We start from the raw sequence: 24,640 nt of genomic DNA on the forward strand, positions 1-24,640 counted from the left end.
AGAAATCCCGACCAATGAACTGTGGCAAGAGAAACTGATGGACCATGCGGAATTGGCAAAACTGACACATAAACTACGTGATAACGACAACTGTGATTTTAAGGAAGAATGGCAAGCTTTTACAAAGTACCGTATTTTTCGCTCCATAGGGCGCACCGGACCATAGGGCGCACCTAGTTTTTAGGGGGCGAAATAAAGAAAAAAAATGTATTTCCCCCTCCCCAGCCCCAAAGAGCAAAGAAGCCAAGACAGCAAGCGGGATCCATCCATATATAATTTTGTAACATGCAGAGAATAACAGTTGTTGATAAACCAGAGAGAGGAGCTGAGGGAAGTCTGGGGGGGGTGCTTTATCGGGAGGGGCAAGGGGGGAAATGGGGGGGGATTAAGAATGATATGTTTTTTGATAAAGTGTCTTGTTGAATTTCCTAATAAAAAATGTTGTTGTTTTTTTAAAAAAGCAAGGCTGGAGTAAAGGTAGCCATATGAATCAACTGCCTTTTGTGAATGGTCATGTGAACCAACTCAGAGCAGGGGGGGGGGGCAGGAGAAGAATTTCTGAGTTATAAATAATCAGTGACAGAGAGTCTGAGGAATACCTCTCCCCCCTCCCCCCCCCCCACTGCCTGACTTGTTGTGAAGCCTTGTGGTCAAAGTGAGTTCATTTTACTTCAGCCTGTGCTTGCAGTCATAGTAGCAAGATGAAAGATGAATTGGCAAGTTTCTTCCCATGCTGAAGTGGTGTGTTAGCCTTTCTGCATTGAGAGAGCTGTCCGCAAGTTCTTTTTTAAGTAACACATTTCTTTGTGCATATTTGCTTATCCACCTTTAAAAAAAAAACCCCCAAACAAAACATGCATTTACATTTTTGAAACACTTGCAAAACTGCTCTGAGGCTTCGCTGTGTAGAGGAGTGTTGGTATCAACATGGACACTAGCCAATACGTGCTTTTCTCCAGTTCAGACTGAACTTTCCCCAAACCCACTAACTCCCGAACCACATCATGGGACAGATAACTGTACATTTGTTTGGAGGAGGTCTGTAAATTCACTTTCAAACAGTTTCCATCTTCCACAGTTGGTTCGTGTCTATGTTATTTTGTGAAGGAACAAATTTAAACACCGATAGACGAATCTAATGCAGTAGGCAACCTTTATCTCAACATTTACATTAATCCCTAGCTGAAATTGTGAGCTTAATTTCTCAGCCTTGTGAGTGGGGAGGGAAACACGGCCAAGGGGCAGATGAGAATAGGACATTCATCCTCAATCAGCTCTGGGGGACAATTTCAGCAGAAGAAAGAAAGAGTATAGCTCAGTTGTAGAACATCTGCTTTATATGCTGAAAGCATTAAAGGTTTAAAGGGAAAGTTTAATCTTTGTCATCTCCAGGTAGGACAAGGATGTCCCCTCCCTGAAACTCTTAAGTAGCTGCTGCCATTCAGAGTTGGATATACCAAGCTACATGGACCAGTGGTCTGGTGGTATAAGGCAGCTTCCCTGATATGTTCCTACCCATCATCATTTTGAAATGATATTTCTATTCCGACGATTTCAAAGAAACAAGACACATGAGCCAAACAAAAATACAGTGGTAGCTCGGGTTACATACGCTTCAGGTTACATACGCTTCAGGTTACACACTCCGCTAACCCAGAAATAGTGCTTCAGGTTAAGAACTTTGCTTCAGGATAAGAACAGAAATCGTGCTCTGGCGGCACAGCGGCAGCAGGAGGCCCCATTAGCTAAAGTGGTGCTTCAGGTTAAGAACAGTTTCAGGTTAAGAACAGACCTCCGGAATGAAATTAAGTACTTAACCCGAGGTACTACTGTACTTAATTCCAAAGAAAACCTGCTATAGCTGTATTAGCCCCCTTTCCCCATCTGTACTGTGGGACTAGAATGGGCTACGGTACTTTACAGGGTTTATGGCAGGGTCAAACATAATTGGGGGGGAAAGTCTTGAATGCATCAATAAAAATATGGACCTTCATAGCAGTGTCAACTGGATCAGGAGATAAAGTGTAAAACCATGTATCACAAAGTGAGAAGGATTGCTCATTCCAGCTCTAGTTCAGGGCATCGGAAGCAAAAAAACAAAACTTTACTACCCAAAAGGGAAGACACCTTAAGGATGAGCTGGTTGCAGCAGGATATTTTTATACTTTTGTTTCTAGAACAGCCGGGCTGTGAATAACTCGCCCCTTGTTGTCCTGGAGGTGAGTCTGTTTCGGACACCCCCTCTTTGCCCAGAAAAGGGGTGGGCAGTAACACAGCAGAGGCGGTGACAGCCAGACAGTAATTAGTTAACCCATCGCTGTGCCCGGATCCTGACACTCCCTCCTTCCCCCCCCCCCAGCTTGTGGTTAAATACCGCTGAAAGGAGTTGCATGAAATCATCGACAGGTTCCTTTTTTAAAAAAAAAAAATCAAAAAGAAATAGCTCGTGGGGAGGGAATGAGTATTCAAAGCTGAGCGAGGGTTTCCTGTTGCATGGGGCTGCAGATATATATATATAAACGAGCTTTTAATGTGCTGGGCCAGTGTTTGCAAGCTGCTACGAGACCAGAGCGCTCCCTAACTGCCTGATTGCTTTCCCAGATCCCTGAGGGTTTGAAAGCAACCACAATGAACAAGTTCCTGTGCTGCACACTTGTGGTAAGTCCTTGCCCAGAGACTGACGATTGCTTTGGAACTGACACGATCAGAGCGTTGATATCATTCTCTGTTCTCCGCTGGCTGACTTTTCCTCTTCAGGTCTTTCAGTAAGCATGCTAGCTTTCAAATCGTAGTGGGCTGCGAAGTTTTAACAAGGGATGAGGCATTCCTGCCTTCTGGGGTGTGGGGTGGAGGAAGGAATTCATATGCTGCATTTTCAAGAAATAGGTGCCATCTAAATCTCCTAGTTCTGACCCTCCTATGAGAGCCTTAGGCCACTGCAGATGTTACGAATCTGTTTAATATTGTCAGGACAGTCTGTGGAGAGGAGGGCTGGATAGAATAGGAGCAAATCTGTGAGACTGGACTGGTTTGTCAGATACCATGTTTAATTTTATATATTGCACAAATGTATGGATATATGGGGCTCACATAGGCAGAGAGCACTGGATTATCTATCGTGGTGCTCTGATGGTCTAAGGGCAGTAGCTGGATGTGGAACAGGTACTGGTGACAGACAGAGCAGAAGGTTTAAGGTACAATCCCTAGAATCTTCCCATAAAATGATCGTATGGAGAAAGATCTCTGGAGCATTGCAATTTCTGCTCTGCCACCAGTTCTCCTGATGCTAATGGTCACAGTTTGTGGATCTTCTGTGCCCAACCAGTGTGGTGTAGTGGTTAAGAGTGGTAGACTCATAATCTGGTGAACCAGGTTTGATTCCTCACTCCTCCACATGCAGCTGCTGGGTGACCTTGGGCTAGTCACACTTCTCTGAAGTCTCTCAGCCCCACTCACTTCACAGAGTGTTTGTTGTGTGGGAAGAAGGGAAAGGAGAATGTTAGCCGCTTTGAGACTCCTTAGGGTAGTGATAAAGCTGGATAGCAAATGCAATCTCTTCTTCTCTTCAACTGGGCAAATGTCTCTTACTGACTCCCATTGCATGTGTGGAGATGTATGTTAAAGAGAATGGGACAGCTCCTTCATTCATAAGGAGATCCACTGAACATCGACACTGCCAGGTGTGCCCCAAAATCAATCAGTTGGAATGTCTGTTATTTTTGCAATCTCCTTTACCCTTTTCTCCACTCTACCATCTCTCAGATATACATTAGGGAGACATTTATTTATGCCCCACTCTGGGAAAGCTAAGAATCCAAAATCTATGGGCAGTGGTCAAATAGGTTATAATCTGAGTAAACCCATTGAAATCAATAGACCTAAGTGAATTGTGTCCATCAACATCAAGGGTCTTCTCTGAGTGTGATTAGCACTGATAACAACCCTACAAATATATTTTAAAAGTGATCTCATAGCTGAGAATAGTTTGCCTGGTGACTAATCAACCCAAGTGATGTTTGATGTTACCTGTGCAACGTGGAACAACAGCTGATCAGATAACTGTGAATGCTTCCTTTTATCTGTCAACTTTGCTTCGTGTGAGCATTTGGTAGATCATGTATTCAGTGATTTATTATTGCCAATCACATAGAAACACTTAGGACAAAGGGATTTTCTGCGTCTTAAAAATGGGACTCAGCCCACTGCGTATGTTCCCCTGTATAAGCCCCACTTCTCAGTGGATTGTGCCCCATTAAAAACAACAACAGTATACTCAATATGAAAAGAAGAGCAGAAATCAACTTCCCAGTTGTTTGCATAAACTGAATTCATTATTAGAATGATGTTAGGATTTAAAGCCATCTCTAAATACTGGCAATTCTTGTTAGCAGATCAAACAATATAAATTGTGTGGGGGGGTGCATCCCTTTCGCAGGGACCTCTCTTCTGACTGAGGGGATGACTCCTGACAGATTTCAGATTGACAGCTGCAGTGGTTCCCCTGCAAAGAAAACTGTTTTGGGGTGGGTACATTAGGAATCGGGGTGTGAGAGGAAAAAAGAGCATGGTTTCTTAGAAAAAGTGAGGACAGTATCTGTCTCCTAGCAAGAAACATGTTACCCCAAGGGTCTTTGGTGGGGATTAGCTTCCCCACAACAGGTTTTCAGGTACACAGCATTTTCTCCCTCAGATAAATACCTCTCTCCATTGACTTGCGTAGGGAAAAGGTGGCGGGAAAATGGCATAAAACCCCCAGGAAAGACATAAACCCTCAGAGATGGGGGAAATGTCACTTTCCAGCAAGGAGCCAGTGGGTCACTGGTTTTGGGTGGGCTTCTGTCCCCTCACGGGTTTTCGGTAACATGCTGGCATGGAAAGGGGAAGGCAAAAACCCAGGTGAAATATAGATCCAGGTTTAGAAGCCACAGATATCAGAAAACGAGATCCTGGATACAAACAAACAGGGGCAAGGACTATGGCCCTGTATGTCCTGCTTCTGAGATCTCACTAGTCACCCGTTGCTGGAAAAACATTGGTGGCCCAATGGACCTTGGGCCCCATTTGCACTTGTATTATGTAGAGCAGTGAATAGCAAGATGAAATATTAAAAAAAAAAATGTCAAGTGGCACCTTGTTGTTGTTGTTGTTTAGTCCTTTAGTTGTGTCCGACTCTTCGTGACCCCATGGACCAGAGCATGCCAGGCACTCCTGTCTTCCACTGCCTCCCGCAGTTTGGTCAAACTCATGCTGGTAGCTTCGAGAACACTATCCAACCATCTCGTCCTCTGTCATCCCCTTCTCCTTGTGCCCTCCATCTTTCCCAACATCTGGGTCTTTCCCAGGGAGTCTTCTCTTCTCATGAGGTGGCCAAAGTATTGGAGCCTCAGCTTCATGATCTGTCCTTCCAGTGAGCACTCAGGGCTGATTTCCTTAAGAATGGATACGTTTGATCTTCTTGCAGTCCATGGGACTCTCAAGAGTCTCCTCCAGCACCATAAGTCAAAAGTATCAATTCTTCTGCAATCAGCCTTCTTTATGGTCCAGCTCTCACTTCCATACATCACTACTGGGAAAACCTGGAGGAGGAACCGGCAAGCCACTCCAGTATCCTTGCCAAGAAAACTCCATGGACAAAGACAACAGGGAAAACCTTAGAGACCAACTAAGATTGTTCTTGGTATAAGGTTTCATGTGCATGCACACTTCTTGCACACGAAAGCTTATACCAAGAACAAACTTAGTTGGTCTCTAAGGTGCCACTGGACTGTTTTTTAATTTTTTAATATATTTCAACTGCATCAGACCAACACGGCTACCTACCTGAATCAGTGAATAGCACAGTTTAGGGATTTGACTTTGGATCCCATCCAGACTTTGACAGTCCTTTTGAAAGGCAAAGGAGACACCAGGATGTGTTTGTGATGCAAAACAGAGGCTGCTTTATTTGTTTCTTTCAGTAAATCCAAACATTCTTCTGCGGTCTGTGTGAAACCCCAAAGCCAAGACATATAATAATGTTTTTGTATGCTGAAAAACTAGTTTCTTTACTTTCACAAGGCTGTGATTGAAGGGAAAGATGCCTGTAGCAGTTTTGGCTGTCTTTGCAATTGTCATCCAAATCCACGTTTATTTCACACGAGTGGGTGGAGCTCAAATGTCATATGACTTCCGTTTGGAGAACGGTGTGAAAGATCGAATAGAAAAGGAAATCAATATAATGTCATTTCCCTTTCAAAATCCTTTTCTCAGGGCGGGGGACAATAAACCCCCTATTGATCCTGGGATATTTTTGAAAACATGAAAACTGTAGGTTTTTTAACCAGAACTTTGCAACAACATCACAATGTTTGTTAAGGGTACTACAGGCCATTTAACAGTGCTGTAAGTTATATAAGTTGCTATGGCAGAAAATTATTTCATCATTAATGTTAAGAAAGGAAGATGAAAGTTATGTGTTGTTAGCCACTCTGAGCCTGGCTTCGGCTGGGGAGGGTGGGATATAAATAAATTATTATTATTATTATTATTATTATTATTATTATTATTATTATTATTATTATTATTTGAAGGATTCTGTACTGTATATGAGCATTTCTAAGATGCCCACTTCCTGTCCCCCATGAATCTCTGCCTTGTTGCATGTCCTTCACTGTTTGGCTGATTTCCAGATGGCACACACAAATAAAACTGCATCATTCGAAATCGCCCTACATCTGCCCTCCAAACAATGGGACCCTCTCCAAGTTCCCTCTCTGAGGGGTGTTTGGAGGGTGGCAACAAGGGGCAGGGCCTTTTTAGTCGTGTCCCCTGTCTCTTGATACCAGTTTGTTACCGGCTTTAAGGGCAATTCCTCTGAGAAATGTAAACAGCAACAGCGATACCACTAGTGTGTTGCCAACCACGTAACCTAAAACACTGTGTTGTGTCTCTTCTGCTAGTTGTTGGACATATCTGTGAAATGGACTGTCCAGGAGGACCTTCCCCCAAAGTACCTCCATTACGACTCGGAAACCTCCCGTCAGATATTGTGTGACCAGTGTCCCCCCGGAACCTACGTCAAGCAGCATTGCACGGCTTCGTCAAAGACCGAGTGTGCCCCTTGCCCAAGTCAGTTCTACGCAGATGAATGGAACAACAACGATGAGTGCCAGTACTGCAACGTGGTGTGCAAGGAGCTGCAATACGAGAAAGTCGAATGCAGCAGCACCCAGAACCGTGTTTGCGAGTGCATCGAAGGGCGGTACCTCGAACTGGAATTCTGCTTGAAGCACACAGCATGTCCACCGGGATATGGTGTTGCTGAGAAAGGTATGTGTCTGTTTCCCAGAGATGGCCTCGTGCCTCTTCGCCTGGGGCGAGGAAGAAACTTCTCCAGGAAATCAGATTACACACACACCCCTTTGGTATACAGTGGTACCTCGGGTTATTTACGCTTCAGGTTACAGACTCCGCTAACCCAGAAACAGTACCTCGGGTTAAGAACTATGCTTCAGGATGAGAACAGAAATCGTGCAGCGGCAGCGGGAGGCCCCATTAGCTATAGTGGTACCTCAGGTTAAGAACAGTTTCAGGTTAAGAACAGACCTCCAGAACGAATTAAGTTCTTAACCTGAGGTACTACTGTACTGGGAAACAGTGGATTCTTGCATGTGGTCCCCCCCCCCCGGACCTTCAGTGCACCACAGATCACTAGCATTATATATAAGGGGGATCAGCTAGTGAAAGCCTGTGTTGGAACAGGGAGAGCTGGATTGAAATCCCTGCTTGGCCATGAAACTCACTGGGTGACCTTAGGCTAGTCCCAGTCTCTCAACCTGATCTACAGGGTTGTTGTGAGGTTCAAACAAAGGGGCACCTTTAGCCGTGCTAAACTCCTGTTGGGGTGCATAGGATTCAGTGTCAGTGTGGTATAATCTGGCTGGCGGTCAGGATCCGGAGCAAGTCAGCAAGGAATCAGAGTGCCAGAGGGAGATGAATGCGATCTGAGACAGACAGCAGGGTCGGGATACAGAGAGGCTGAAACAAGGGAGGGGAGTCTGTTTAACTCTTTCGCTCACAGACAACTTGCTCAGTTTAAGGGTCCAAGCCTGGGGCAACAACTGTATGGTTTTATTTATTAGACAAGATGCATGTACCATACCGTTTGATTGCAAATAGAACCTACCAAAAAGAGAAAAGAATAAAAGGACAAATTACAAACAAGTATTTAACAAACTCAAAATAGAATTAAAACTAACAGTTAAGATAAAAACAGATTAAAACGCACACAGGCTTTCATCCACATGCCTGGATAGGCTTGCCTGAACAAAACTGTCTTTAGCAGGAACTGAAGAGCAAAGGTGTCAATAGGCAGGGAGTTCCAGTGTTCATGTGCTGCCTGCAACATGAATAGGTCAGTTTCATACAAATGCAGAACAAATCTGCGGCACCTGTAAACAGTGCCCGTTCCCCAGATCAAAGCAGTCAAGTAGACATATATGAGGACTGCGTATGTCTTGCTTTTCAGAGAACAGCTTCCTCTTTAAAGGAGTCCTCTGTCCCATTCAAATCCTGTTGCAAACGGCAAGTACCCTTGCCTTGCCTTGCTGTTTAAATTGCAGTTACCAATTCTAAATTTGCAGCTGTGCATATGAATCAGCCTATGCCGGTTTCATGCAAATCGGCATCTTCTTCTTCCCTTCCTTGCCCTAAGAGGACACTGGTGCATGGAGTCGTGCTGACTCAATGGTGCAAAGAGTAAGGCATCTTGGCTTGCACTCCTTTACAGCTTTTTGGAATGACAGGAGGTGGGTTGGGGGTTGGTAGTTTGTTAACTTTAGTGGACTTTTTATTTTTTATTTTTTTTGCAAGGCTGGTTTACGTCAGACATAGCGAACCTGTGGCCTTCCAGATGTTATTGGACTTGAACTCTGTATTAGCCCCAGCTGATAGTCAGGGATGATGGGAGCTGCAAACCAGAAGTGCCTCAAGCCCATATCTCTGGTTCACAATTATGAAATTGCCTGCATGGCTTGCAAGGGAAATGTATCCCAACAGCTGTGCATGGCAGCCTAGCCAAAAATTTCCAAAGCATCCTGGTTTTGCTGCTGGGTGCAACTACAAAACCAACACACACACACACACACACACAGAGAGAGAGAGAGAGAGAGAGAGAGAGAGAGAGAGAGAGAGAGAGACCCTTGCATAGCTTTCAACTTTCGAATACGCCCATAGGCAACACATGGATCACAAATTTATTGCAGCGCCTGTGAAAAACAGCCGTTGTCCTCCTAAACATCTCGCTGGACTGCTGCCAAAAGTGATGTTGCTCACAGTAGCAAAATGTTCTGCTCTTACTGTAATGGGTAATTTAATGGCACCAGCAAATTGCCTTCTAATGAGAAACATGATGGATTGACCTCATTCACAGGGACATTATCTGGGATGCAGTATTTATGGGTTATAACTAATAACATTTTTCATGGGGGAAGAGTGCTGTTTCAAGCCTCTGTGCGCCTTGACAAACAGCAGAAGTGCGGACTGATATAGCACCAAGAGAGTAATTATAACAATATTAGTGTAATAGCAAAAGTCATCGCAAATGTGTGGCAGTAATTAATTACCAATGTCGCGAATAGATACTCCTAGAAAAGCATATATATATATATGCAGCCAGTAATTCTCAAACTGGTAATATTGTGCATTGCTAGAAAGGATAGAGACCGCAGCAATAGATTTTTAACAACAAAAACAGGAGTGTGGGGGGGAGACAGATAAATGAGGTCACGTGTTCTTTATTGATGGAAATTAATACTGCCACCGAAGAGCACTATCTAGAAAATAAAGACTAAAGGAATCCTTGTCTAGAAACAACAACAAAAAGATGTGCAGAAACTTTATGGATCTGCTTGAAAATGGCCCGGCACATACTAGTTTCATCATTTTGTGAAGCAAAGGAGGAGTGAAAACCAGTCTCCTACTTCATTTCAGCTCCAGATGTATAGTATGGGTTTTTAATATATTTCTTTTACTGCAAAAATATTAGCTAGCTGCATATAAAGTGGCTTCCAGAATACCCGGAGGTGTGAAAATCCTCATTTAAACCACAGCTACATTTTAGACATTGGATTAAATGCTTTCAGCATGCCAAACAGGAAATATAAAAATATTTACATGAGCTCATGTAATGCATTCTTCCAAAATACATTCATTCATTTTGGGGACTGGGAAAGAGACCCGTGTACATCTGATCTCCCCTCCCCCTCATGTGTGGTTTGATCAATCCATTGTTTCCTGTTGTGCAAAAAACTTCAGGCTGTTATTTAAGCAGTCCCTCCATTCCAGGATTACAAACTGGTTTTGTTCTAGTAAGCAATGCAAGTTCAAAGGCCTTGCTGAAACCATAATCTGCCAGTCTGGTTGTAACAGCAAACTATGGTTTGATCAAACCATGAATTAGTGTGTTAAGCCATTCAGTTGAAGAGTAGAAGGAAGGAGCATAGGAAGGAAGGAGTATGCAAGCACTAGATCCATTCCTGGAAGATTGAATGCAACCCATTGACTGCAGTCAAACTAATGCTGTGAACTGCCCTGACATAGAAATTCCACAGAAGTGGGGCCAGTTCTGAAAAGGCCCTGCTGCTAGCTCCTGAACATAACAGTTGACAAGGGAATATAGAACAGAGGGTAACTCACAGAGGGACCACTGATTTATAGTTCAACCCATGCTCTTTATGAGTTTAAAAGTGAGTACTAGAATTGAAGGCTAGAAATTTACTGGCAATCAGGGTGACATATACCTAGAGTTTCTGTTGTGTTGAATATGGATGGATCACAATTCTTGCTTTTCTGTGAGAAGCTATGCATCTTAATAACCATGACAGCATTTGTTCCCTAACTGCACATTTAATTCATCATTGTAGATCTTTTAGTAAAGGACAGAACCCCAACTTTCTTGCTCTCCAGGATCCTAAAAATATTTTCATCCATACACAACACCTTCTGTGTTGATTGCTTTACAACAGCAGTTTAATCAAATATGCATTCCTTAGAATTATTTTTTATTAAATATTAGCATCATATTTTTAGGGCAAATACAATAATCCAGCCAGGCCCAAAGAGGAGAATCTATGCATATTCTTCACTGTGTCACATTCCTGAGCTATTCCTTACCTTTAAAGTCTTTGGAAACTCATTTAAGTGTATCCAGCAGCATAATTTACCTACAGAACTCTAATTTCATACTCTAGCTCAAATCTATATCAACTAAGTGCAAGGAAGAGCTTTCATTTACATAGGAAAGGCAGAAAATGCCAGCTTGATTTGAAAAATGCAACACCTGTTTTAATTCTATCGCCATTTATGTCGGAATGGGAAGCCGCTCAGAAGGGGCTTAAATCAGCCCTGTCCAATTTGCAGCCACGAACCACAGACCATCAGGTGTTTGATAAACCCGTCATTTGAGTTAAATCCAGATTGCCTGCACAGGCTGGGTTTATTAAGCCACCCAGCAGGTTATAACACATGGCTGGCATGCCACATCGAACGTGAGCATGACGAGCCAGATTTTAAGGGAAAGAAGGCATTTCATTGAGTTATCCAATGCACTGGTTTCAGTGCTCTGGTGAAAGAATTTCTTCAAAGTTTGCGAAAAGAAGTGTCATCATCTATGGGCAATGCCAGCTCTGCTCCAGGTTTGAGAAGACCTTGGGCAAAAATACCACCCAAACCTTGGTGTCCTCCCTGGCAGGGGCAGAAGATCTGGACTCCAGGGAGTTCACCGTAGCTGTTGCTGCCACTGCATTCCTTGCAGGCTGGATCTTCTGGTCCTGTGGATCCTACCACCCAAGGTGCTCACCTCACCTCACGCTTGGGCCAGCCCTGACCCTGCCTCCTCCTTGGCAGTCCACCTCCTACCCTTGCTCCTGACTCAGACCTTCACTGCTGCCTCAGGTGCTGAAATGTCTTGGGCTGCCCCTGCTCTGGGTCACTGTGGGAAATATAAAATGGCAGCTCATCGTGTGTGGCTTCAGGGCAGGTATATGCTGGGCTGGTCCATTGGAATCAACCCCAGTAGCCAAGCAACTATATCCAACTGTCTGAGTGGAGTTGACTTTGGACCAGCTCTGGAATATCAGAGTTGGATTTCTGAGGTTTATTTTTTGCTGCTCCCCACCAGTCCCATGTTCATTTAACTAAGGTGGGTGCCTGCCCACAGCATGTGGTGTCCTGTTGCGCCAACCAAGTTCCATGTAAACCTTTTGCTTGTCCAGATTCCATATCTGAATATTCCCCATTTAAAAACTGCCTAATGGGCTAGTTTTAAATATGTAGGGAGCTTTAGACTTGAGGAAATTACATTAGGAAGAACTTTCTTACATTAGGAAGTACGTTTGGCAAGAAGAGCTGTTCTCCCTCAGAAGATGGACTGTCTGTCATTGGAGGTTTTCAAACAGAGGTTGAACAGCTGTCTGTCCAGGATTCTTTAGCTATGATTCTTGCATTGAATGGGGTTAGCCTAGATGACCCTCAAGATCCCTTCCAACTCTACAGTTCTATAAATAATGCGGTCTTCCACCTACGTTTGAAAGTGGCTCAGTGCCTTGGCGCATGCACTGTCCCGTGTGAGACTTCTGAATGTGCCAATTACAAAAACAAAGCAGATGAGATTTAAAACATTAATTGGCGAAGCTGTCCTGGGAAATGAGCTTCCCCCTTTGAAAGAGAATCTTTGGGAACACACAAATCAGGCACTTATCTGATTGCTTTTCTGCTCAGTCTTTCATGCTGCCTTTGACCATATATATAAGAAGCCCCTGAAGTGCTGTATACAAAGTGATTGCCAAGCGTATTTATTGTCTCTTTCTTTTGTCCCAAGGCACCCCTGAAAGCGACACGGTTTGCGAGAGATGCCCAGAAGGCTATTTCTCCAATGAAACGTCATCCAAGGAAGCTTGTCAAAAGCACACCAACTGCAGCGCGCTGGGTCTCAAAATGGTGCGCAAGGGAGACGCCACACATGACAATGTTTGCCAGGGAGAAAAAAGCGACAGATCAGATCAGAAGTGTGGAATCGGTACGTGCCAGTTTACCAGTTGTTGTATTTCTACTAGTTAAGTTTTGTGCTTCAAAGCAACAAATAGTTTTCAGCTGACTGATGTGAAATAGAAGTTGTTCTCCATGTAGCTTGCTGGATGGGGCAGAACTTCCCAGCAGGTGGGTCACCATTGCTTAACCCGAGCGAATGCAGAAGAGCTGAAGTTGGAATGGTGCAAACACGCTGGCAGGAACACTGGATTGATTCTGCCAGTGTGTTTGCACTGCGCCAACCTTCCCACCACCATAAGGACATAAGACGAGCCTGCTGGATCCAGCCAACAGCCCATCTAGTCCAACATCCTGTTCCAATAGTGGCCAGCCCAGTGCCTGTAGGAAACCCCCAAGCAGGGCCTGAGCAAAAGAGGACTCCCCTACTTATGGTGAATACCAGCAACTGATATTCAGAAGCATGGCTGCCTCCAACTGCTGAGGCAGATCACAACCATCATGCCTAGTAGCCATCAAAAGCCCTCTCCTCCATGAATTCGTCTAATCCTCTTTTCGCCTCGCTCATCCTTTCTGGTAAACAACAGCAATCCACCGGCTGTGAAGCTAGTGTAGCAGCTCTGTTCCTCATCCAGAGTGACACTTCTGAAAGCACTTCATTAGCTTATGGTAGGGAACCTTTTGGCCCCCTAGGCGTTGCTTGACTCCAGCTCTGGGAAGTACCTCCAGCTGGTAGTTTCCATAGCAACCAATCACTTGTACTCTTTAGTCATGCAAAGATACACCTGACCGTGAGAGCCATTAACTTAACAAAGAGGAAGGGGCCGCTTGAGCAGTCTTTTTCTTCAGAATGAAGCCACAAGCTTGGGGGTGCGCCCCCAAGATTCTATGCAGACTAATGAGAGTGTCGGACCAGGACCAGGGAGAGACCAGGGTTCAAATCTCCCCATGTCATGAAGCTCACTGGGTGCCCTTGGGCCAGTCACCATCATAGCTGTCAACGTTTTCCTTTTTTTAAGGGGAATTCCCTTATTCCGAATAGGATTCCTTGCAAGAAAAGGGAAAAGTTGACAGCTATGGACCATCTCTCACCCGAGTCTACCTCACAGGGTTGTTGTGGGGATTAAATGAGGAAAGAGGGAACCATTTACGCCACCTTGAGGTCCTTAGAGGAAAAAGTAGCATATAAATTTAATGACACAGGTCAAAGTGTAGTTTCACAGAATCCAGGCTTATTTACTCAGGAAGCAAGACTCATTGTGTTCAATAGGGCTTACATCCAAGTAAGCATGCAGAGGACTGCAGCCTTGGTAGAGCAATACTGGGGATTTTTTATACTTTTCGAAAGGGCACAGGTGCAATGTTTGGATGGCTGATCCAGACCAGGCAGACTTTGAAAGATCAACACGCTTCTTCTTCTTTTTCTTTAGATGTGACCTTATGTGAGGAAGCATTCTTCAGGTTTGCCGTTCCAACCAAACTTACGCCCAACTGGCTGAACATGCTAAGGGATAGTCTGCCAGGTATAAAGGTCAACACAGAAACTACAGAAAGGCTCAAACAAAGGCACAGTCCTCAGGAACAGACCTTTCAGTTACTGAAATTATGGAAGGAGCAGAACAATGGTCACATTGCGGTCAAGAACATTAAGCAAGGTAAGACCAGTATACAAGCAGAGCGGTGTATGCATACACTGAGCAAGCTCACATTTATTTATGAACTCTTCTTCCTTGGAGGTTTTTAAGCAGAGGTTGGATGGCCATCTGTCATGGATGCTTTAGCTGAGATTCCTGTATTGCAGAGGGTTGGGCTCCCTTCCAACTCTATGATCCCGTTAGTCTACAGAGAGCCAGTGTGGTGTAGTGGTTAAGAGCAGTGGACTCCTAATCTGGTGAACCGGGTTCGATTCCCCGCTCCTCCACATGCAGCTGCTGGGTGACCTTGGGCTAGTCACACTTCTCTGAAGTCTCTCAGCCCCACTCACCTCACAGAGTGTTTGTTGTGGGGGAGGAAGGGAAAGGAGAATGTTAGCCGCTTTGAGACTCCTTAAAGGGAGTGAAAGGCGGGATATCAAATCCAAACTCTTCTTCTTCTTCGTCTACGAAACAAACCAGCTTCTCTATTTGTCTTTCGCAGGCATTGACCACTGCGAAAACAGTGTCTCAAAACACATTGGCCACCTCAACATCACCTTTGAGCAGCTCAGCATCCTGATGGGAAATTTGCCAGGGAAGAAAGTGGGGAAGGAAGAAATCGACCGCATTCTGAGGCTGTGCAAATCTTCCGAGCCGATTCTCAAGCTTCTCAGCTTGTGGAGAGTAAAAAATAGAGACCAAGACACTATCAAGGGCTTGACGTATGCGCTGAAGCATTTGAAAACATACCATTTCCCCAAGACGACGATCCAAGGCCTCCGGAAGGTGGTCAAGTTCCTCCACAGCCTCTCGATGTACAAATTATACCAGAAGCTTTTCTTAGAAATGCTCGGAAACCAGATCCATTTGGTGAAAGTGAGGCGTGCATAGTTTTAGCTATCCAATATTTCATACTCCACTTGCTGCTAGCAATAACAATTACATTTTTGTATGTGGATTGGGAGGGGGAATGTTTTTCTATATTATGCTTATTTATATTTATACGTCTGACTGGGATAGCTCAGAGCTATCCTAGATCATTTTAAAATAATAATAATAATAATATTTTTGTTGTTGTTACATTAAGCTCCTGATCTGGAATCTTAGGACGTCCAAGATTTCCAGTGAAATCAAACAGATGTGCAGAGAAATACCAGAACAAATATTTGCTATTTATATTCACTGAACTCCAGAATGTTGTACATATTTATTAACTTGAATGGCCGCAGTTTGAGATTAAGGGTAGAAACAGATGACCCGCTTGCTGAGAGGTCAGCACCGCAGCATCCCATATGGTGAATCTGTGGGGTGGGGTGGAGAACAAGGGTGTCATTTCCTGGGGGCAGCTGCTCTTCCACTCGCTCCCCCAACTTAGTTCTTACTCAGATGCTCAAAAGAGTGTTTGAGGGCACCAACTGAGCAGGGCAAGGCTAGCCAGACTGGTGCACTGCAAATGCTTTGAACTACCGTATTTTTCGCTCCATAAGACGCACCTGACCATAAGACGCACCTAGTTGTTAGAGGAGGAAAACAAGGAAAAAAAATATTCTGAATGAAACAGTCGATGCATGATTTTTGTGGTTCATGCTTTGGCCACAGACATGTGATTTGACGGTGAGTTTGGGGTGGCCCAATGCAAAAATCCTGAGAATCCATGTGGATCCGTGTTTTTGCACCATTGTTGCCCCAAACAACAGTGGGTGTGTGATTTTTTTGGTGCAGGCTGCAGCCATGGATGTGCTAGATGATCTGATGGTGAATTTGGGGTGACCCAATGCAAAAATCCTGAGGATCCATGAGCTTTTACTGCCTCCCTTCCAGGCAGCCTCCTTTATCTCTAGCGTCCCTTATCTCCCTTCCCGATCGTTTGCCGATCAGCTGCTTCCTTTCAACACTCCCTTCCCTCTTGTTTGCCTTAGTGTCTTTTCGTTAGCTGGAGCAGTTTTTTGCTTTCCAAAAAAAGAAGAAGCATGATCTGCTTTTCGCCCCTGGGCAATTCGGCTGAAGGGACCACGCATTCACTCCATAAGACGCACAGACATTTCCCTTTACCTTTTAGGAAGAAAAAAGTGTGTCTTATGGAGCAAAAAATACAGTATGTTCCCATCACCCCATCAAGCACAGCATCAGGGATGATGGGAGCTGTAGTCCACAGCTTCTTCAGGTTGACCCCCATTGTAGGTGATGCAAGGCCAATGTTCACACCCATGCCAACATCCCCTTCACTCCTGGCCTTTGCATGATGAGCAGGAACCCCCAATAGGAACTCTGAAGTATGTCCTGTTGAACATGCTTAGAAGGGTCCTCCCCACCACAGAGACCTGTGTTTGCAGCGCCAATGTACCCACCCCAGTTTGCAGTCTTGTGCCTTTTTCCCCCAGTGCCTATACAGAGCTTGAGTTTCAGATTATTTCTCAGGAACACCCCTATCTCTGTTACAGAGCAAGATCCGAAGCAGTGTGAGGCGCTGCTTGACTCACGCACAAGAGCTTTTCAGCTCCCTCTTCAAGTGGCAGCTCCACATTAGCCTCCCTGCCCCAAAAAAACCCTCCCTTCCCAACCTCTAATGCAGCGGTTCTCAACCTGTGGGTCCTCAGATGTTGTTGGACTACAACTCCCATCATCCCTGAGCTCTGGCCTTGCCACACACCAACCATCTTTCCCCTAAACTCAATTAAAAACACTTCCAAATACCAGTTGCTGGAAACCACAGGAAGTGTGAGTGACCTTGTGCTCCTATCCTGCTTGTGGATTTCCCACAAACATTTGGGTGGCTGCTGTGAGAACAGGATCCTGGACTTGATGGGCCATTGGTCTGATTCAGCAGGGCCTATTTCCTAGGTATGAAATATTGGCATCCAAAGGATGTCCCCCCTTCTCAAGTGCTCACACATAGTGGATATGAATCTGCCTCGGGCCCCAAAAATTATTAAAATGGACCTTTGAAAAGTTGTGTGTTTGGGGTTTATTTGTGGGGTTTGGGGGGTTAATAATAATAATAATGAATATTGGCAAAAGTCAGCCTTTGAACCATGCCGCAAACCTTACCCTCTCCCCAAGTAAAATACTTGGTTCTTTTTAACGAAATTGAAAATAGTGCCCCTGTGTACCAGGCAGGGCTGTCTTAAGCATATGCGGCGCCGGGGTGCAAAGATCCGCCTGGCAGCCCTCCCCCCAGTTGCCCATTCCCAGGCGTGTAGGAGAGCGGAGCCAGCTGGCCGCCTCAGCGTCTTGCTGGATTGGTCACCTCCGAACTCAGGGCAACAGAAGAGCCCACCGCGGCGCTCCAACTGACGGGCCGTCTCTTCCCCAGACTCAACTCTCGGGCCCCGGACTCTCGGCCTGGTGCCCCTGAGAGCCCGGCACCCGGGTGCCTCGCACCCCTAGTGCCTATGGGTAAGACGGCCCTGGTACCAGGTGTAGAGCAATGGGGAGCTCAACTGAGCAGGGACACAGTAAGGCAGGGGTGACCTCCTGCTGTTGTGGACTGCAGTTCCCATAATCCCTGATCACTGGGCATGTTTGCTGGGGGTGATGGGAGTTGTAGTTCAAAACAACTGGATGGTGTTACATTGGCTGGCCCAGCAAGAATTGTTGCATAGATTGTCGTTGGCCAACTTTTAATGCTGACTGAATTGCAGTGTTAGGAAGCTTTTCATCTGTTTCCATCCTCAAAGGAGAGAGAGAGAGAGAGAGAGAGAGAGAGAGAGAGAGGAATGGATTGTACACTGTCTATTTTCAAGCTAAAGGGAATGAGGAGGTGTATTTATAAGCTGCACATATGTGGTGTTTCATATTGGACCCATCCTTCATTCTTATTCTGTGGATTTTTAAAGATTGTTTCTTAGGTTCGTCTGTATAGGTTGTGAGGTCTCGTGGATGTAATTTCCTAATTCAGCTCATTTCTTTTAAAAAAATAATGTTATATGGTGGAAATATATCATAAACAAGCTGTATATGAAGTATTGTTTTAGAAGATGAATGTACCATATTTAAAAAGGTGGATTTCCAGGTTGGATGTTGATCATGTTTTATAAACCATTTTTTTCCATAATAATATGACTTGTGTGGTCTTTTGGGCCGTTCACACAGAAGTGGAGAGTTGCAAGGGTCATCTAGTCCAACCCTCTGCAATGCAGGAACCACAACTAAGTTAATGTCAATAATAATAATTTATTATTTATATCCCACCCATCTGGCTGGGTCTCCCCAGCAATTCTGGGTGGCTTCCAACAAAAGATTAAAAGTACATTAAAACATCAGTCATTAAAAACTTCCCTAAACAGGGCTGCCTTCAGATGTCTTCTAAACATCAGAAAGTTATCTCCTTGACATCTGGTGGGAGGGCATTCTACAGGGCGGGGGCCACTACCGAGAAGACCCTCTGCCTGGTTCCCTGTAACTTCGCTTCTCGCAGTGAGGGAATCACCAGAAGGCCCTCAGAGCTGAGGGTGGAGACACTCCTTCAGGTATACTGGACCGAGGCTGTTTAGGGCTTTAAAGGTCAGCACCAACACTTTGAATTCTGCTCAGAAAGGCACTGGGAGCCAATGTAGGTCTTTCAAGACCAGTGTTATGTGGTCGCAAGACTTCAGCTCAGAAGAACCTCCCATACCCGAACCTGTACCCTAACAGCCGTCTTTCCTTAAGACTGAGGAACCAAAGTCCTTCCTCAATAGCTCACCAGGCCACTGGCACAGCAAGCACATCAGGTGAGAGGCGGAACAGAGGAGGAATGCCTCTCTTCAGGCAAAGGAGGTGGAGACGGTGGGCAGAAGTTTTAAAAAGTTGCAGTCTGTCCTCAAACTTCGTTGGAGCAAATCGCTGTCAGCACAGTCACGTAAATAATGCAAGCATATTTCAGAGAAAAAGACCCCCTGATAATATTTTATTAAGGAAACTGGATAGTAAAGAGTCTATAATTTGAGGAGAAACAGAGTGGGAGGTTTTGTCTTGCTGACTTCAGGCCTTGTACAGAGCAGCGAGACATTCAACCAAGTATACAGGGGAGAACTCCCTCAGAACTACACAGCCAATTAGCGTATGTGCTTTCTCAGTAGAGATCATACAACTCAGCTTGCTAAGTGACACCTCTGTGTATAACCTGCCTAGCTGACATACTGATAACAGATTTAACCCTTAAATTACACACTGTTTCACTTCCACCAGTTGCTCACTCAGAGATATCTGTGGTTCTGCAACTTCTGACCCTCTTTACAGCAACAGTTATGAACATGTGAGTATGCCCTACACAGAATTAGACCATTGTTCCACCAAGCCCATTTTATATACACTTTTTGCTAATGCACACATTTTTGCAAGCAATTTCCCCCAAACATAGTGCATTTTTATGTTCTTTTCACAAATAGGTACATTTTCATGCACACCTTCCCCTAATATATGCGTTTTTGCAAACTCGGATCAGAGAACTACATCACACGACACAGATAAGCAGAAATTTCAAAAGATAGCTGTGTTTTGGTTCTTGTTTCAGAAAGTGTGAATTTGATAAATTCAATTATAAATGCAAAAAAAGAAGCAGATGACACTCCCTATATAATGTCCCTAATACATGCTGGTTCCCTATCAGGTAATGGCCCTTTGTTGTTGTTGTTTAGTCGTTTAGTCGTGTCTGACTCTTCGTGACCCCATGGACCAGAGCACGCCAGGCACTCCTGTCTTCCACTGTCTCCCGCAGTTTGGTCAAACTCATGCTGGTAGCTTCGAGAACACTGTCCAACCATCTCGTCCTCTGTCCTCCCCTTCTCCTTGTGCCCTCCATCTTTCCCAACAAAGGGTCTTTCCAGGGAGTCTTCTCTGCTCATGAGGTGGCCAAAGTATTGGAGCCTCAGCTTCAGGATCTGTCCTTCCAGTGAGAACTCAGGGCTGATTTCCTTCAGAATGGATAGGTTTGATCTTCTTGCAGTCCATGGGACTCTCAAGAGTCTCCTCCAGCACCATAATTCAAAAGCATCAATTCTTTGGCGATCAGCCTTCTTTATGGTCCAGCTCTCACTTCCATACATCACTACCTATGGTTTTCCCAGTGGCCCTAAACCCTAACTTATTTATACTTATTTATAGGTTTATTCTGCAAACCTACACCCACTTACCTGGTACAATGTTTCTCTCGGGACGTTCTGAATTACTGCTCTGCGCATGGCGCAATTCTTTCTTAAAGTGCTGATCTTGGAGTTTTCCGAGACGGCGTCGAATCCATTCCTGCCATCTCCCGGGGAGAGTGCAGGACGGAGGGATATAAAAAGCCACCGGCTTAACCCTGAATGCATCACGCGGTGCAGATGCTTCGAGATGCCTTTCTGAAAGCTTTAATCAAATCCATATTGATTCATTGTCACAAGACATTAGACTTGCTTTCTCCCCAAACGGCACCGTCTAATCTGCAGGGAGTTTTTAAAAGACTGTCTAGCAGAAGAATGGATGTCTTTAGTGAGAAGTGACATTTACTGGCGATGTGAGAGAAGAGTTGTTGAGGGGGAGAGAGAAAAAGTGTTGGATTGGGAGGAAAGGGACTCCACGATTTTCATCTTTTCTTTCGATTGCGTTGTTGTGAAGAGTCTCGTGGGCCTGGGGTGAGAAATGGCCACAAACAGGCTGCTACGAGCACCTCAGGCAATGGAATAAACCTGACAGTTTCCTCAGAAACAAAGGGAGAATTCGTTTATGCGAAGTGCCCTCAGGGTGGCCCCAATGTTCAATCTTTCTGACTAAAAGTATCTCAGGAAGCAATACTTTTTTTAAAAAAAAAAGTCTCCTTCAGACCCTGGGAGAGCTCCTACTTCTCTGAAAACACAATGTGAGGCACGGGCAGAAGACACTGTTTATGCTAAGGGCCACATTCAATTTCAGGGAACCATCTGAGGGCCGCAGGCTGGTGGTGGATGGGGCCGAAGTCAAAGCCCAACAAGAAGTGTACACTAGTGGCCAAAATTGTGGAAACCTTTTGGGAAAAGTGTATTTCCGAGGTTTGATGGCTCATAACACCACTTTTTTTTTAGTAATACAGTGATACCTCAGGTTACAGACGCTTCAGGTTACAGACTCTGCTAACCCAGAAATAATACCTCGGGTTAAAAACTTTACCTCAGGATGAGAACAGAAATCGGGCGGTGGCAGCGGGAGGCCCCATTAACTAAAGTGGTACCTCAGGTTAAGAAAAGTTTCAGGTTAAGAACGGACCTCCAGAACAAATTAAGTTCTTAACCCAAGGTACCACTGTACCATAAACTTATATATCAATAGAAAGAAGCAAACCAGCAACAAAACCCAGTTAATAGAGGCAATAATTCAATCTTGGTTTCACATTGTTACAGCTAAAGAACTAAAAAACCTGGTTCACTCCATGGGAAGGCGTTCATTTTTATATGCGTTTCGTGTTTCTTCTTTATGACTGCTGTTGTAATAAATAACCCCTCATAAAAGTTATTGCATTACATTCTTCACTAAATTATCTTTCCATTGATATATAATTTTTATAGTATTACTCAAAAAAAAAAGTGGTGTTATGAGCCATCAAACCTCGGAAATACACTTTTTCCGAAAGGTTTCCACAATTTCGGCCACTTGTGTACATTTCAACTAGACACATGCTCCCACATCAATCCTGCATCCAGATAAGCGAGAGGCATTATCAAGTTCAAGGTTGCAGGTGAAAACACTTGAAGAGGGTGGGAGGCAGGACCAGTGAGGGATGTGGCCTGAGGAGATTTCTGAGGGCCACATAGAAATGCCTGGAGGGCCACAGTCAGTTCCCAGGCCTCAGGTTGCATGCCCCTGATAGAGTACTAAATGAAGCAGTAACTTGTTCGATCTAATTACAGGTAGGTGTTGATCTGCTGTAGTAGTCAAAACAAAATTAAAAAAAATCCTTCCAGTAGCACCTTAGAAACCAATTAAGTTTGTTATTGGTATGAGCTTTCATGTGCATAGGTATCTGAAGAAGTGTGCAAGCACACGAAAGCTCATACCAATAAGAAACTTAGACTGGTGACTGGGAGCGGCCACCGAGACCATATAACACCGGTCTTGAAAGACCTACATTAGCTCCCAGTACGTTTCCGAGCACAATTCAAAGTGTTGGTGCTGACCTTTAAAGCCCTAAATGGCCTCAGTCCAATATATCTGAAGGAGCGTCTCCATCCCCATCATTCTGCCCGGACACTGAGGTCCAGCACCGAGGGCCTTCTGGCAGTTCCCTCACTGCGAGAAGCCAGGTTACAGGGAACCAAGCAGAGGGCCTTCTTGGTAGTGGCACCCTCCCTGTGGAATGCCCCTCCCACCATATGTCAAAGAGAACAACAACTACCAGACTTTTTAGAAGACATCTGAAGGCAGCCCTGTTTAGGGAAGCTTTTAATGTTTGATGTATTACAGTATTTTGATTTTTTTTGCAAGCCGCCCAGCCAGATGGGCGGGGTATAAATAATAAATTATTATTATTATTATTATCATTATTATTATTATTATTATTATTATTATGCACCTGAGATTCTTTCAAGTAGCCCTCACCCAGTCTATTATCACACCCAGGCTCTAGTTTAGCACCATCACCACCTCACATGAATTGGATTATTAAAAAATGGGTGAAAAATTGAGTTGGGTGCCATCTGCCTATGGATGACACCTCATGCCAAACCTCCAAATTATCAAGTAGATGTTGAAATGCATGAGCGGTAAATAAAACCCAGCAAGACCCACACCACAGATGCCAGCAAGTCAAGTAATAGCCCCCTCAGCACCATCTTCTAAAATTGGTTGACCATGTAGAGGTGAAACCACCACAGCATGTACCTCCAAACCCCAACCAAGGCAGACCAGCAAGAAGGATACATGATTGATTGCCTCAAAGGGTTAAGAAGGATATCAACCGATGGTCTCCACAAGGTTATCCACAAAGTGGGGTGAGGTAAATGGGTTCGGTATGTTTAGCCTGGACAATAGACTACGAAGAGGCAGTAAGACAGCTTTCTTCAAGTATCTGAAGGAGCATCACAAAGATCAGCCTTTCCCAACCTTGTGTACCCAGATAGGTTCAAATGACCAGAAAAGGGTTTTAGACTAAACATCAGGATGAACTTCCTGGTGGTTTGAGGTGTTCAACAGTGGAACAGACAATCTCCAAAGGTAGTGTGCCAGGTGATATGCCTGCTCACCTGAATACAACCTTCACAATGTTTCTTGTACCAGAAAAGAATTCAGGTCGACCAGACACATCACTCCTGCCTTTCTTCAGTTGTCTCAAAAGGCTGCACAGATAATTCATCAAGATTATTTTTAAGGTTTGCTTTTTATGAAGCAGACACACCAAAGTTCAGGTGGAGTTCAGAAGGGCATTTTCCTCCTTTGTCCTGCATTTTTAGCATCTGTGGGGACCAGTCTTCCGTCCATGGGGGAAAAATGGATTTCCTGCTGCACACCCACTACGACTATTATCACAGCAGTGTCTAGTCCTCACGCGCTAGGAACTCCTAAATATAGGTAAGGTGACATATATATAGCTAGATAGATCCATTATTTTTAAGCCTTACACACTTTTCAGGGGGAGGGGGCTTGGCAAAGTTGGAATTAATGCTATGTTCTGTGATGCTCTGGAGTCAATATAGCCCCAGGTATCAAAACCAAGCTGTGTTTATTGGACATATGCAGAATGATGGCCCTGTTTATTTTCTGTTTCTTTAAATGCTCCCTAAATATAGCGTTACCAGACATATCCCTGTTCCCAGAAAATGCTTTATTTACTCCTTAGCATACAATTGAGCATAAAGGTTTGGACTGCTTTACCTTCCGAATTTCACTTGAACAAAAGAGACATAAACATAGCAAAGAAGCATGTTAGATCTTACAAGCCCATCTCCCAAACATTCTGCAGTCATGAAGCCTTAGACTTTAGGGGGCAATAAATGTGCATTTTTTGTGCACTGGCTAAGCACCTCACCATGTCTCTCTTCCAAGGCTGCATTTTG

General features: G+C 44.5%; 1 protein-coding gene across 1 annotated transcript; it reads left to right on the forward strand.

Annotated features, from left to right (window-relative positions):
- Nucleotides 1–2,401: 2,401 nt before the first annotated feature.
- On the forward strand, nt 2,402–18,699 carry TNFRSF11B (TNF receptor superfamily member 11b). The gene is made up of 5 exons (XM_028736240.2): nt 2,402–2,658; nt 6,939–7,308; nt 12,857–13,054; nt 14,454–14,678; nt 15,160–18,699. The coding sequence occupies exons 1-5, from the start codon at nt 2,629–2,631 to the stop codon at nt 15,546–15,548; spliced, it is 1,212 nt and encodes a 403-aa protein (XP_028592073.2). The 5' UTR covers nt 2,402–2,628; the 3' UTR covers nt 15,549–18,699.
- Nucleotides 18,700–24,640: the final 5,941 nt, after the last annotated feature.

The sequence above is a fragment of the Podarcis muralis genome, chromosome 8 (assembly GCF_964188315.1).
Source record: "Podarcis muralis chromosome 8, rPodMur119.hap1.1, whole genome shotgun sequence".
Classification (NCBI taxonomy): domain Eukaryota; kingdom Metazoa; phylum Chordata; class Lepidosauria; order Squamata; family Lacertidae; genus Podarcis; species Podarcis muralis.